General features: G+C 41.8%; 1 protein-coding gene across 1 annotated transcript in view; it reads left to right on the top strand.

Annotated features, from left to right (window-relative positions):
- The window catches only part of DYNC2H1 (dynein cytoplasmic 2 heavy chain 1), a 157,162-nt gene that overhangs the window by 104,179 nt on the left and 40,622 nt on the right, over positions 1–12,361 (top strand). Inside the window, exon 64 of the mRNA XM_068148259.1 lies at positions 8,820–8,936. Within this exon, the coding sequence (XP_068004360.1) occupies positions 8,820–8,936 (117 nt within the window). The remainder of the gene's footprint in view (positions 1–8,819; positions 8,937–12,361) is intronic.

Here is a 12,361-nt window from a genome sequence, read left to right as displayed (position 1 = left end):
TTGTTGTTTAGTGGATTTGCTCCTTACCCTTTTATTTCCCTCTCCCTGTTTGGAGGGAGGAGGGGTGGGGAGTGGGGAAGAGATTCTCAGCCTTTTCCCCATTTGAGCTTTTAACTCTCAGTTAAGGCTCAAACCACTACACACTGCTATTCTTGCTGAAGTCACCTAAGGAAAGTTGGAGTGGGTATGAGCACCTGATGTTGCGCTCATACATTTGACTGCAGTGTTTCTACCATATATAGAATGGTGTGGATGTGATGTGTGGTGATTTCTCAAGGTGCAATTTCAATATAATGATAGCTGTAGCTTCTTGTGTGTTGGTGAACAGATGACACTTCTGTCTTTCAAAAGGCAACAGTTTAGCTCATGGGGACTCTGAACATTGGTATTCATTTTATATCCACAGCTTCTCCACAATTCTAACCTTTCCATGTAGAGTAATACAGGTATAGTTATTGAAAAGCATGCAAATTCTTGAACTTATGTTATTGCTGTGGATGTCAGGATGAACATAAATGTGTTTTCTTAAAATAATTTAGCATTTATATAAGCCTTGTATCAGCTGTGCAGAAGAACAATTACTGACATTTATTCAAGGCATCCCACATCACAAATACATGACTAATAGCTCAAGCAGAAATGCCAGACTGTATTTGTGGTTACAGTGCCATCTGAGTACTTAACAGGGAGTTTTGAATAAAGAGGAGCATTTTGTATATATCTGTGGTGCTGTATGAAAGAAATGTGCTGTGCTGCATAACACAGTGGAAGCCACAGCACTGTGCTCCAACAGTAAGCATCTCCTTACCAGTGCAGTGAATCAATGCAGTGCTTCAAGCAGCCTTATTAATTTCCATAGGATTGATGCTGTGAATATGAGAATATAGTGGTGCTGTGCAGATGAGAAGTTTGTTCTCTTCTAAGAAAAGGCTGCAATTTTTCATTTTTCTTACATTTTGTCAGTGTAAATGTGCAAATTACATATGCTTCCAAAAAAAGTGATCAGTTGTGTGCACATCAAAAGCAGCATTTTGTTTAAATCATTAGAATAAATGCGTCCAGTTCTGGAGCCCCTATTACAAGAGGGATATGGACATGCTGGAAGGTGTCCAGAGAAGGGCCACGAGGATGATCAGAGGGCTGGAGCACCTCTCCTATGAGGACAGACTGAAGGAGTTGGGGCTGTTCAGTCTGCAGAAGAGAAGGCTCCGAGGTGACCTAATTGTGGCCTTCCAGTATCTGAAGGGGGCCTACAAGAAGGCTGGGGAAGGACTTCTCAGGGTATCAGGTAGTGACAGGACTAGAGGGAATGGAATGAAGCTGCAGGTGGGGCAATTCAGGCTGGATGTGAGGAGGAGGTTCTTCACCTTGAGAGTGTTGAAGCACTGGAATGGGTTGTCCAGTGAGGTGGTTGGGACGCCGTCCCTGGAGGTGTTTAAGACCAAGCTGGATGAGGCTCTGGCCAGCCTGATGTAGTGTGGGGTTTCCCTGCCCATGGCAGGGGGGTTGGAACTAGATGATCCTTGTGGTCCTTTCCAACCCTGACTGATACTATGTAAGTAACAAGCTAAATCCATCCACTTCTGGCCTTTGTTGTAGCATGGTGTTCTCCAGGTAATATGTCTCCTGGGGACCTCAAGAAAATAGAATCCCTAGTTGCTGTTTGGAAGAAGGTCCAACTATATTATTGTCTGGGTTGGTAGAGGTCTTGTGCTGTCCATCTGCAGCATTCTGCTGATTTTCTTTCCTCCTCCATTGAACCCCCATGCTCAACAGAGGATTTTCTGGTGTCAAAGGCATATGATTCTCTTTAGGATAAAGGAAGATGCACGTGGTATCAATATCTTTACCTTGTTTGCTTTGAATTTTTATTAATAAGGAATGTATCTCTGTATTGAATTCAGTCCTGTTTCACATCCCTGTTTAGTGAAAACACAGCTTTGAGACAACAGCAGAGGAAGTGCAGAGCTGCACTGTTTGTTACTCATCCACACACAATTTGAATTCTTTGGTTATGAAAGTCGTTGAAGTATCTTTGTCCTAACAATCTCTGTGGACCCTGTTCTTGCAGGGAGGGTAAGAGATACAAAAGAATTGAAAGTCCTTGGCAGCTCAGTCTTAGCAGCACCAGAACAAGAGGACACAGTCTCAAGCTGCACCAAGGGAGGTTTAGGCTGGATGTTTGGAAGAAGTTCTTCACATAAAGTAATTTGCCATTGGAATGGGCTGCCCAGGGAGGTGGTGGAGTCGCCATCACTGGAGGTGTTTAGGAAGATACTGGGTGGGGTGCTTGGTACCATGGTTTAGTTAATTAGATAGTGTTGGATGATAGGTTGGACTCAATGATCTAGAAGGTCTTTTCCAACCTGACTTATTCTATTCTATTCTATTCTATTCTATTCTATTCTATTCTATTCTATTCTATTCTATTCTATTCTATTCTATTCTATTCTATTCTAATTTTCACAGCCATATGGGTAACTGCCACCAGACTATGATAAACAGTATCGAAGCATGTAGTTTGGTTAGAAGCCCTGTCAAACTGAAACCCCCTCTCTCAGACAAGATGATCTTGAGGGTCTCTTCCAACCTGGTCTGTTCTGTTCTGTTCTATTCTATTCTATTCTATTCTATTCTATTCTATTCTATTCTATTCTATTCTATTCCCCTTGACACAGTGAAGACAGTTGCATTACACTGACTTACTACTTTCCCAGTATTTACCAAAGTGACTGTGTTATAACTTTATCTTTTAGTTTGAACCGTAAAGTCTTCAAAATCCAAAACACCTCCTTAAACAACTGTGTAAAGGGATATATTCTTTCATTCAAAGATGCCAAAGGAACTGGTTTCTGTGCTAAGACTACATCCTTTTAAAACTGGTAGATGGCAGTAGAGGATTTGATTTCACACTGTCTATAGATTAGTGAGAGCAGTTTGTTAGCTTCTTATACACACAAAAAAAATCCTTTTTTCTGTTCCATTGCCTTGAAGAAAATAGCCGTTATCTGACTGACAAATCTGTTCTGTTTTGTATTCTTAGAATGGTTATTATATACAGTTCTGAAATTACTGATCCTAGATTTTTATATATATATATATATATATATGTGTGTGTATATATATATAGTTCATTGACAGAATTTCACTATGTGTTTTTTACATTTACTGTTCTGTTTGTTTGGTTTTTTTTTAATTATAATACTGTCATAAAATGTGATTTGTTTTAATGACTCATAGGATTGATTGCTTCTGAAGTAAACGCAAGAAATATATATACAAAAGCTTTGCTTATTACATATTGTACCTGTGAAGTATGAGTTTCTTCCGGTAGCTGTGAATGACTGAAGGCAACAGCCTTACCTCACCTTGTGCATGAATAAAGAACAGCTATAGATTGTGTTCCTAGAAATCTGCTTTTTTATAAGGAATGGAAAGTTAAAATATAATAATAATAATAATAATAATAATAATAATAATAATAATAATAATAATAATAATAATAATGATAATGATGAAAACAACAACCAGGTTGGAAGAGACCTTCAAGATCATCGCGTCCAACCCATCAACCAATCCAACCCACCTAAACAACTAAACCATGGCACCAAGCACCCCATCAAGTCTCCTCCTAAACACCTCCAGTGATGGTGACTCCAACACCTCCCCAGGCAGCCCATTCCAATGGACAGTTAGTCTCTCTGTATAGAACTTCTTCCTAACATCCAGCCAAAACCTCCCCTGGTGCAGCCTGAGACTGTGTCCTCTTGTTCTGGTACTGGCTGCCTGGGAGAAGAGACCAACATCCGCCTGTCTACAACTTCCCTTCAGGTAGTTGTAGAGAGCATTAAGGTCACCCCTGAGTCTCCTCTTCTCCAGGCTAAGCAACCCCAGCTCCCTCAGCCTCTCCTCATAAGGCTTGTGTTCCAAACCGCTCATCAACTTCATTGTCCTTCTCTGGACTCGTTCCAGCAAGTCAACATCCTTCCTAAACTGAGCGGCCCAGAACTGGACACAGGACTCAAGGTGTAGCCTAACCAGTGCAGTGTACAGGGGCAGAATGACCTCCCTGCTCCTGCTGGCCACACTGTTCTTGATGCAGGCCTGGATGCCTTTTTTATTTTTTCCATGATTTTTTATTTTCATCTCCAGGTCAGACATGACTTTCTAGTAGTTCCATATGAAGCCACATGGGATCATCCTTTGTCTTCATTGCTGTTCATTCTGTTAATTGTCTCTATTAAATAATTTCTTTAAAAGTGTGTGGGGTTTATTACAATGTGTCAGTCAGTGCCATAACAAAATATATCCACAGAAACCCCTAAATTGTGCAGTAGATTAAAAAGGTAAGCTGCACAATGAACTTAGGAGCCAGGTAAATAAATAGTGACATTTTAATTCTACTGTTTTTTTTTAATAGAAATGCTGTTTGGGTTAGCTGATCTTACTTAAATCAGGAAGACTCTACAAAAGCTCACGATTCTGAATAATTTGCAGACGACACCAAGCTGGGGGCAGGAGTTGATCTGCTGGAGGGTAGAGAGGCTCTGCAGAGGGACCTCGACAGGCTGGACAGATGGGCAGAATCCAATGGCATGAGGTTTAACACATCCAAGTGCTGGGTTCTGCACATTGGCCACAACAACCCCATGCAGAGCTACAGGCTGGGATCAGAGTGGCTGGAGAGCGGCCAGGCAGAGAGGGACCTGGGGGTACTGGTCGATGATAGGCTGAACATGAGACAGCAGTGTGCCCAGGCAGCCAAGAGGGCCAATGGCATCCTGGCCTGCATCAAGAACAGTGTGGCCAGCAGGAGCAGGGAGGTCATTCTGCCCCTGTACACTGCACTGGTTAGGCCACACCTCGAGTCCTGTGTCCAGTTCTGGGCCCCTCAGTTTAGGAAAGATGTTGACTTGCTGAAACGAGTCCAGAGAAGGGCAACGAAGTTGGTGAGGGGCTTGGAACACAAACCCTATGAGGAGAGACTGAGGGAGCTGGGATTGTTTAGCCTGGAGAAGAGGAGACTCTGGGGTGACCTTCTTGCTCTCTACAACTACCTGAAGGGAGGTTGTAGACAGGCGGATGTTGGTCTCTTCTCCCAGGCAGCCAGCACCAGAACAAGAGGACACAGTCTCAGGTTGTACCAGGGGAGGCTCAGGTTGGATGTTAGGAAGAAGTTCTATACAGAGAGACTAACTGCCCATTGGAATGGGCTGCCTGTGGAGGTGGAAGGAGACTTGATAGGGTGCTTGGTGCCATGGGTTAGTTGTTTAGGTGGGTTGGATTGGTTGATGAGTTGGACACGATGATCTTGAAGGTCTCTTCCAACCTGGTTTGGTTTATTCTAAATAAAGGTTTATTCTAAATAAATTATAAGAACCAAAAGAATGCTATCTGAAAGGCACAAATGCATTGTTTATAACCTGTATTACTTGTCAGAACATTTGCATGTGTGCAGGGTGAAAAGGAGGAAGAGTAACAGGAATGATAGACACTATGATCAAAACATTAATCAGAGAAAATAATTTTTTGCTAAATTAAACAGGAATCTTTTCTACTATCACAATAGCTGGAGCATGAAAGCTTGTGAAAGTTTAAAATTAAGTTATGGAAACAAATCAGTTTTTAATAGTAAGACCATTGTTTCCTGGGTTACCCACCCCTTTGAGCTGGGAGACAGGAAGCAGTATGAAGCCCCCAAAGGGGCTTCAAAGCCTCCAAAGGGAAATGGTTAATGACCTACTACACCACTGAGACACAGACAGACATGTCTTTGGGGCCAAATGAAATCTGTCCAAAGCTACTGAGAGAGCTGGCAGAAGTGCTCACCAAGCCACGTTCCATTGTTTGTCAGCATCCCTAGCTAATTGGGGAGGTGTCAGTTGGCTGGACTTTAGCAAATGTGATGCCCATCTACAAGAAGAGCTGGAAGGAGGATGCTGGGAACTGCAGGCCTACAGTCTGACCTCACTGTCAAGGAAAGTAATGAAGCAGATCCTTGAGGTCCCTTCCAACCCTAACAATTCTGATTCTATGATTAAGTGATTGTCCCCCTGTAGTCAGCATTGGTACACTTTTAGTACCATGTTCAGTTTTGGGTCCCTCACTACAAGAAAGACGCTATCATGTGCTGGAGCATGTCCTAAGAAGAGCAACAAAACTGGTGAAGGGTGTAGAGCACAAGTCTTGTGACGAGTGGGTGAGGCAACTTCAGAGGAAAGGAGGCTGAGGGGAGACCTTATTACTCGCTACAACTACCGGTAAGGAGGTCATAGCAAGATGGGGGTTGATCTCTTCTCCCAGGTAACAAGAAAATAGGACAAGAGGAAATGTCTTCAAATTGCAACAGAGGAGGTTTATGTTGGGTATTAGGAGGAATATTTTCATCAAAAAGCTTGTCAAATACTGAAAGAGAATGCCCAGGGGAGTGGTTGAGACACCATCCCTAGAGGTATTTAGTAAATGTGTAGATTTGTCACTCAGGGATCTGATTTATTCCTGGACTTGGCAGTGCTCCATTAATGCTTGGACTTGATGATCTTAAAGGTCTTTCCCAACTTAAATGGTTCTATAATTATAGTAAATATTGTAGAAATCAACATAATGGTTCATTGTACTATCATCTCTTACGCTTCCTGGTCCCTATCGAAGATGATGAATAAGAAGCTGCTGTTTGCTTCAGTGAAAGGAAATTAAAAGCAAAACAAAAAAACCCAACCAAAACCCCACTCATCTTTCAAAAATAGAAATAAGTCAAAACCCAGCAGAAACAATTTTTCTTCCTGCCACATTCTGTCTAATAATTAAATACTCCAGTCCTACTCAGAAAATTGATAATGTTTTTATTATTGAGTTTAATTCTTTGAAGTCAAGCAAAAGATGAGAGAAGCTGTTTTCTAACATGTCTTGCAAAAAAATACACTATGAAAAAATAACTGAAATGTAGCTAAAATACCAAAACATACCAAGAGTTTTCTATGCAGTTTGAGAGACAGACTGAACTATACCTGAATAATTTTAATTCCATTATTCTTTATTTCCAAATGTGCAAAGGTATTTGATCACTTTATGTGTGGAGTTCCCAGGGCAGTTTGACCTAGTGAAGTGGAAGCTCCCTGTCTTTAATATTAAATGTTTGCTGTTCTTTTAGTTGCTTCTGTGGTTTCTTCAAATTAATAAATACACATTTAACTAATTTATAGAATCATAGAATCAATAAGGTTGGAAGAGACCTCAAAGATCATCAAGTCCAACCTGTCACGCAACACCTCATGACTACTAAACCATGGCACCAACTGCCACATTCAGTCCCCTCTTGAACACCTCCAGGGATGGTAACTCCACTACCTCCCTGGGCAGCCCATTCCAAGGGCTAACAACTCTCTCTGTGAAGAACTTTCTCCTCACCTCGAGCCTAAACTTCCCTTGGTGCAGCTTGAGACTGTTGTGGTGCTGGTTGCCTGGGAGAAGAGACCAACCCCCTCCAGGCTACAACCACCATTCAGGTAGTTGTAGACAGGAATAAGGCTTCCCCTGAGCCTCCTCTTCTCCAGGCTAAACAACCCCAGCTCCCTCAGCCTCTCCTCATAGGGCTTATGTTCGAGGCCTCTCCCCAGCCTCATTGCCATTTTCTGGACACGTTCAAGTGTCTCAATGTCCTTCTTGAATTGAAGGACCCAGAACTGGACACAGTACTCAAGGTGTGGCCTAATCAGTGCTGAGTACAGTGGCACAATGAATTCCTTGCTCCTGCTGGCCACACTATTCTTGGTGCAGGCCAGGATGCCATCAGCCTTCTTGGCTGTCTGGGCACACTACTGGCTCATGTTCAACCAGCTGTCAACCAGTACCCCAGGTCCCTTTCTGCCTGGCTGCTCTCCAGCCACTCTGACCCCAGCCTGTAGCTCTGCATGGGGTTGTTGTGGCCAATATGCAGAACCCGGCACTTGGAGTTGTTGAATGTCATCATGTTGGACTCTGCCCATCTGTCCAGCCTGTCAAGGTCCCTCTGGAGAGCCCTTCTACCCTCTAAATGCTCAACATATGCTCCCAACTTGGTGTCATTTGCAAATGTACTGATCACTGACTCAATCCCCTCATCCATAGTCATCAGTAAAGATATTGAACAGGATGGGGCACAGCACTAATCCCTGGGGGACACCACTAGTGACTGGCCTCCAGCTGGGTGTGGCACCATTCACCACCTCCCTCTGGGCACAGCCCTCCAGCCAGTTCCTAAACCAGCGCAGAGTGCTGCTGTCCAAGCCACGGGCTGGCATCTTGGCCAGGAGTTTGCTGTGTAGGTAGTATAAAAATCAAAGTAGGAAGTCCATGGGAGATTAGAGTAAATTGACTGTAATTGTCTGAGATTTTTGCTGCATGATAGTTGCTCTATCTATTTAGTAATACGTTACGGCTTTTTACTTCTCTGTTTTTAATTGCAGATAGAACCTAATCAAAGGCCGAGCTTCAGTTTAGTCTGAAAATTTTGTGCAAAAGAGGCTTTTTAATTAATTATACACCTCATTAGTTGTTAAATTATAGTTGAACAAAGACAATTGCTGTGATAAGAAAAAATGTGGATTTGTTTGTTTCTCTCTTTTGGCTTTACTATGAATGAGGCTCATGTATGTTGTGCATTTGGATATAGGTATTGTTTGTGCTTTCAGTAGATAATGATTAGTAATGAATTATGCAGCAAAGGCTAGACCATAGATAAATCAGAGAGTGTTGTATGTCTTGCTGTTGCATCGTGTTGTTGGACTGAAAGAAGTCTGTTTATCCTTCTCTGAGATCTCATTTGTATTCTTACCACACAGGTCATTTCACAGCTTCGGATCCTGAGCAGGTCAGTAACTGCTGGCTGCAAATTTGACAGAGAAATATGGTCTACTGAACTTTCTCCTGTTCTCAACTTATGGAAGAAACTTAACCAGGTAGGAAAGTAGTCAGTTTGAAAAAGCCTTTTTTTTCTTTTTTTCCTCCTCCCAGCAACTACATTAAAAGTAGGATCTAAGGAATTACCTTAAATATTGACACATAAGATGTGAAAAAGTATATTAAATGCATTTGAGGTGGGAAGTAGAGTGTTACATGTGTGTACTTAGCCATGAAGCCTGTATGTGGGATAACAAGCTATCACTTTTCTTCTCCATACGGAGGTGAGACCACACGTGACTTGAGCTAACTTTTGGTATATGTTTCCAAGAAGCACACTGATATATTTTTAGATTTGAATTAACTCTCTTAATTTCTCTAATATTCACAATATAATGTTTAACTATTTCATATACTATTTTTCCCCTATATACTATTGATAATATATATTGATATATACTATTGACAAACTAAAGATAACGCCATGATTGAGGGTCATTAAAATCCTGCAATATCCAGTGTCACTTCCTTTTTTGTTTCTTTTTTTCTAGGTTTGTTCAGTTGGTGGGGAGTTTTTTGCATGTACAATAAAGGTTGATTTCCAACCATTGAATTCTTATCAGAGGGTGCCCGTTCAGCTGTGTATGTGCAATTGTCTTTGAAATGCAGATAATAGGTATAGCTGGGGGAGGATCCTTCTCACCTCATGCTATGTGTCATTTGGCCATTATTTTCTTCTCAACAATAACTTAGTAGATCATAGACATTGTAACCTTGACATACTGAACAGATGGGCAGAGTCCAAGGGCATGAGATTTAACACATCCAAGTGCCGGGTTCTACACATTGGCCACAGCAACCCCATGCAGTGCTACAGGCTGGGGTCAGAGTGGCTGGAGAGCAGCCAGGCAGAAAGGGACCTGGGGGACTGGTTGACAGTCGGATGAACATGAGCCAGAATTGTGCCCAGGTGGCCAAGAAGGCCAGTGGCATCCTGGCCTGTATTAGGAATAGTGTGGCCAGCAGGAGCAGGGAGTCATTGTGCCCCTGCACTGGTTAGGCCACACCTTGAGTCCTGCATCCAGTTCTGGGCCCCTCAGTTTAGGAAAGATGTTGAGTTGCTGGAATGTGTCCAGAGAAGGGCAACAAAGCTGGGGAGGGTTTGAAGCACAAGCCCTATGAGGAGAGGCTGAGGGAGCTGGGGTTGCTTAGCTTGGAGGAGGCTCAAATGAGACCTTAATGCCATCTACAGCTACCTGAAGGGTGGTTGTAGCCAGATGGGGGTTGGTCTCTTCTCCCAGGCAAGCAGCACCAGAACAAGAGGACACAGTCTCAAGCTGTGCCAGGGGAGGTTTAGGATGGATGTTAGGAAGAAATTCTTCATAGGGAGAGTGATTGGCCATTGGAATGTGCTGCCCAGGGAGGTGGTGGAGTCACCATCATTGGAGGTGTTTAGGAGGATACTTGATGGGGTGTTTGGTGCCATGGTTTAGTTGATTAGATGGTGTTGGATGATTGGTTGGACTCAATGATCTTGAAGGTCTTTTCCAACCTAGTTTATTCTATTCTATTCTATTCTATTCTATTCTATTCTATTCTATTCTATTCTATTCTATTCTATTCTATTCTATTCTATTCTAAAAACATGTCTTGTACACAGTAACAATAGAATGAGAAAAACCTTTCCCTTGTGTAAATAACCACATATGAAGGAGTGATATGAGGTGCACATCAGAATTTGCTGCTACCTCTTGAAATCTCTGACTAAACTCCCATTTAAACCATGCTAAATGCACTATGTTTTTGTCAAAATAATCTGTTGATAGCAAATAGCTTCATGTTGAAATTTGTGGCCTCTGAAGGTGGGCTTCTGTAAGAAAAGCCAGTATATTTCAGTGTGGCACCTTCTGTTGTGTCTTGCTGACCAGAGTTAAATATACCTTTAGGCCTGAAAAACTTCTTTGGAAAACTGCAGATGTGATTGTTACAAATATGTATGCCTACACAATCAGAAAATCACACATTTTGATTGTAGTGTTTGGAAGACTGAAATATAAGGCTAGTTTTAAGCAATAAACCAAAACGACACAGAGTTAGTGCTTATTGGCAGCACGCGCTGCTACCAGCCACTTATTTGTCATTTCAAATGCCTGCAACTCAGGAAGTGTCCAGTATGGGTCTGAATTGAGTCTAGCTAATCTACTTATAAATTCAAAGCTGGTTTTAAAATCCCATACTTTTTATCCTAGAAGCAAAAAAAATGCTTAGAAGCTTGTTAATAGGTAGACAAAGATTAAGTCTGTTTTTAAACATTTTTATTCCAGTGCTGAGTATGTAAATCAAAGATTAACTCCAAAAGGATTATCTTTCAAATACCTTGAAAATAATTATTGTGCTTCTGATGATTCCACAGCATAACAGTGCTTACCTCTTGATGTAGATTTGTCCTGCAGAGTTTATAGTGGAATAATTGTTCATAATCTTTAAGGGTGGGCGTATTTTTATCTGTACCTTCTGAATACCATATGGTGATCACTTCTGCATGCTGTCATTGAGGGTCCAAGTTTAGATAAAATGACAGTGTTTGACTAAGTATTTCTAGACACAGAACTTCAGCATTTCATCCTACAACAAAAAAAATAATAAATGAAAAATCAGTCTAAATAATTTAGAGTATGTAGCACAGCTAATCTCTGTGGAGTGCATGCAGTCAGTGGATTTCAGAAATCAGTGATCAAATGAAAACGTTACATAATATTGGCCATCGTTTCACAGATCTCTAAATATGCTATCTGAGTTCTTCATGGTGTGCTGGCTGAAGAATTATACCACATGAAAGGGTGTAAAATAGTAATATTTTTTTCTTTGAGTGTGAGTTGTAATCTCTCAGTCAATAGCACTGCTTGCAGCTAACAGAGACAGCAAAGGCTTGCTACGGTTGCGCAGCAGTTTGGGCAGAAGAGCTTACAGAAGACGAGCAGCTTTGCTCAGTAGAGAATATAGAGCAGAGTAGAGTAGAGTAGAATAGAATAGAATAGAATAGAGTAGAATAGGATAGAATAGACTAGGAGTAGAAAGAACAGAATAGAATAGAATAGAATAGAATAGAATAGAATAGAATAGAATAGAATAGAATAGAATTAACCAGGTTGGAAGAGACCTTCAAGATCATCGTGTCCAACCCATCAACCAATCCAACCCACCTAAACAACTAAACCATGGCACCAAGCACCCCATCAAGTCTCCTCCTGAGCACCTCCAATGATGGCGACTCCACCACCTTCTCAGCAATGGTAGTGATATGCCACAGCTCATAGTCCCAGCTGCTATTGGAGCAATGAATGCAGCTCAGTAGATCTCAAACTGCAGTCCCTTGTGCCTTTTCCTGAGGCTGGGGCAACAGGAGCGGGTATTCTAACCTGCAGGAGATATGTGCTTGTTGAGGATCTTTGTCATCCAATTAAGGAGCTGTGAGAGGAGGTAA

Source organism: Melanerpes formicivorus, unplaced genomic scaffold, assembly GCF_026170545.1.
Source record: "Melanerpes formicivorus ecotype bairdi unplaced genomic scaffold, bMelFor1.0.p_v2 SCAF_1, whole genome shotgun sequence".
NCBI classification, from domain to species: domain Eukaryota; kingdom Metazoa; phylum Chordata; class Aves; order Piciformes; family Picidae; genus Melanerpes; species Melanerpes formicivorus.
Note: the sequence above shows the minus strand (reverse complement) of the source record. Positions and strands in the feature narration are given on the sequence as shown.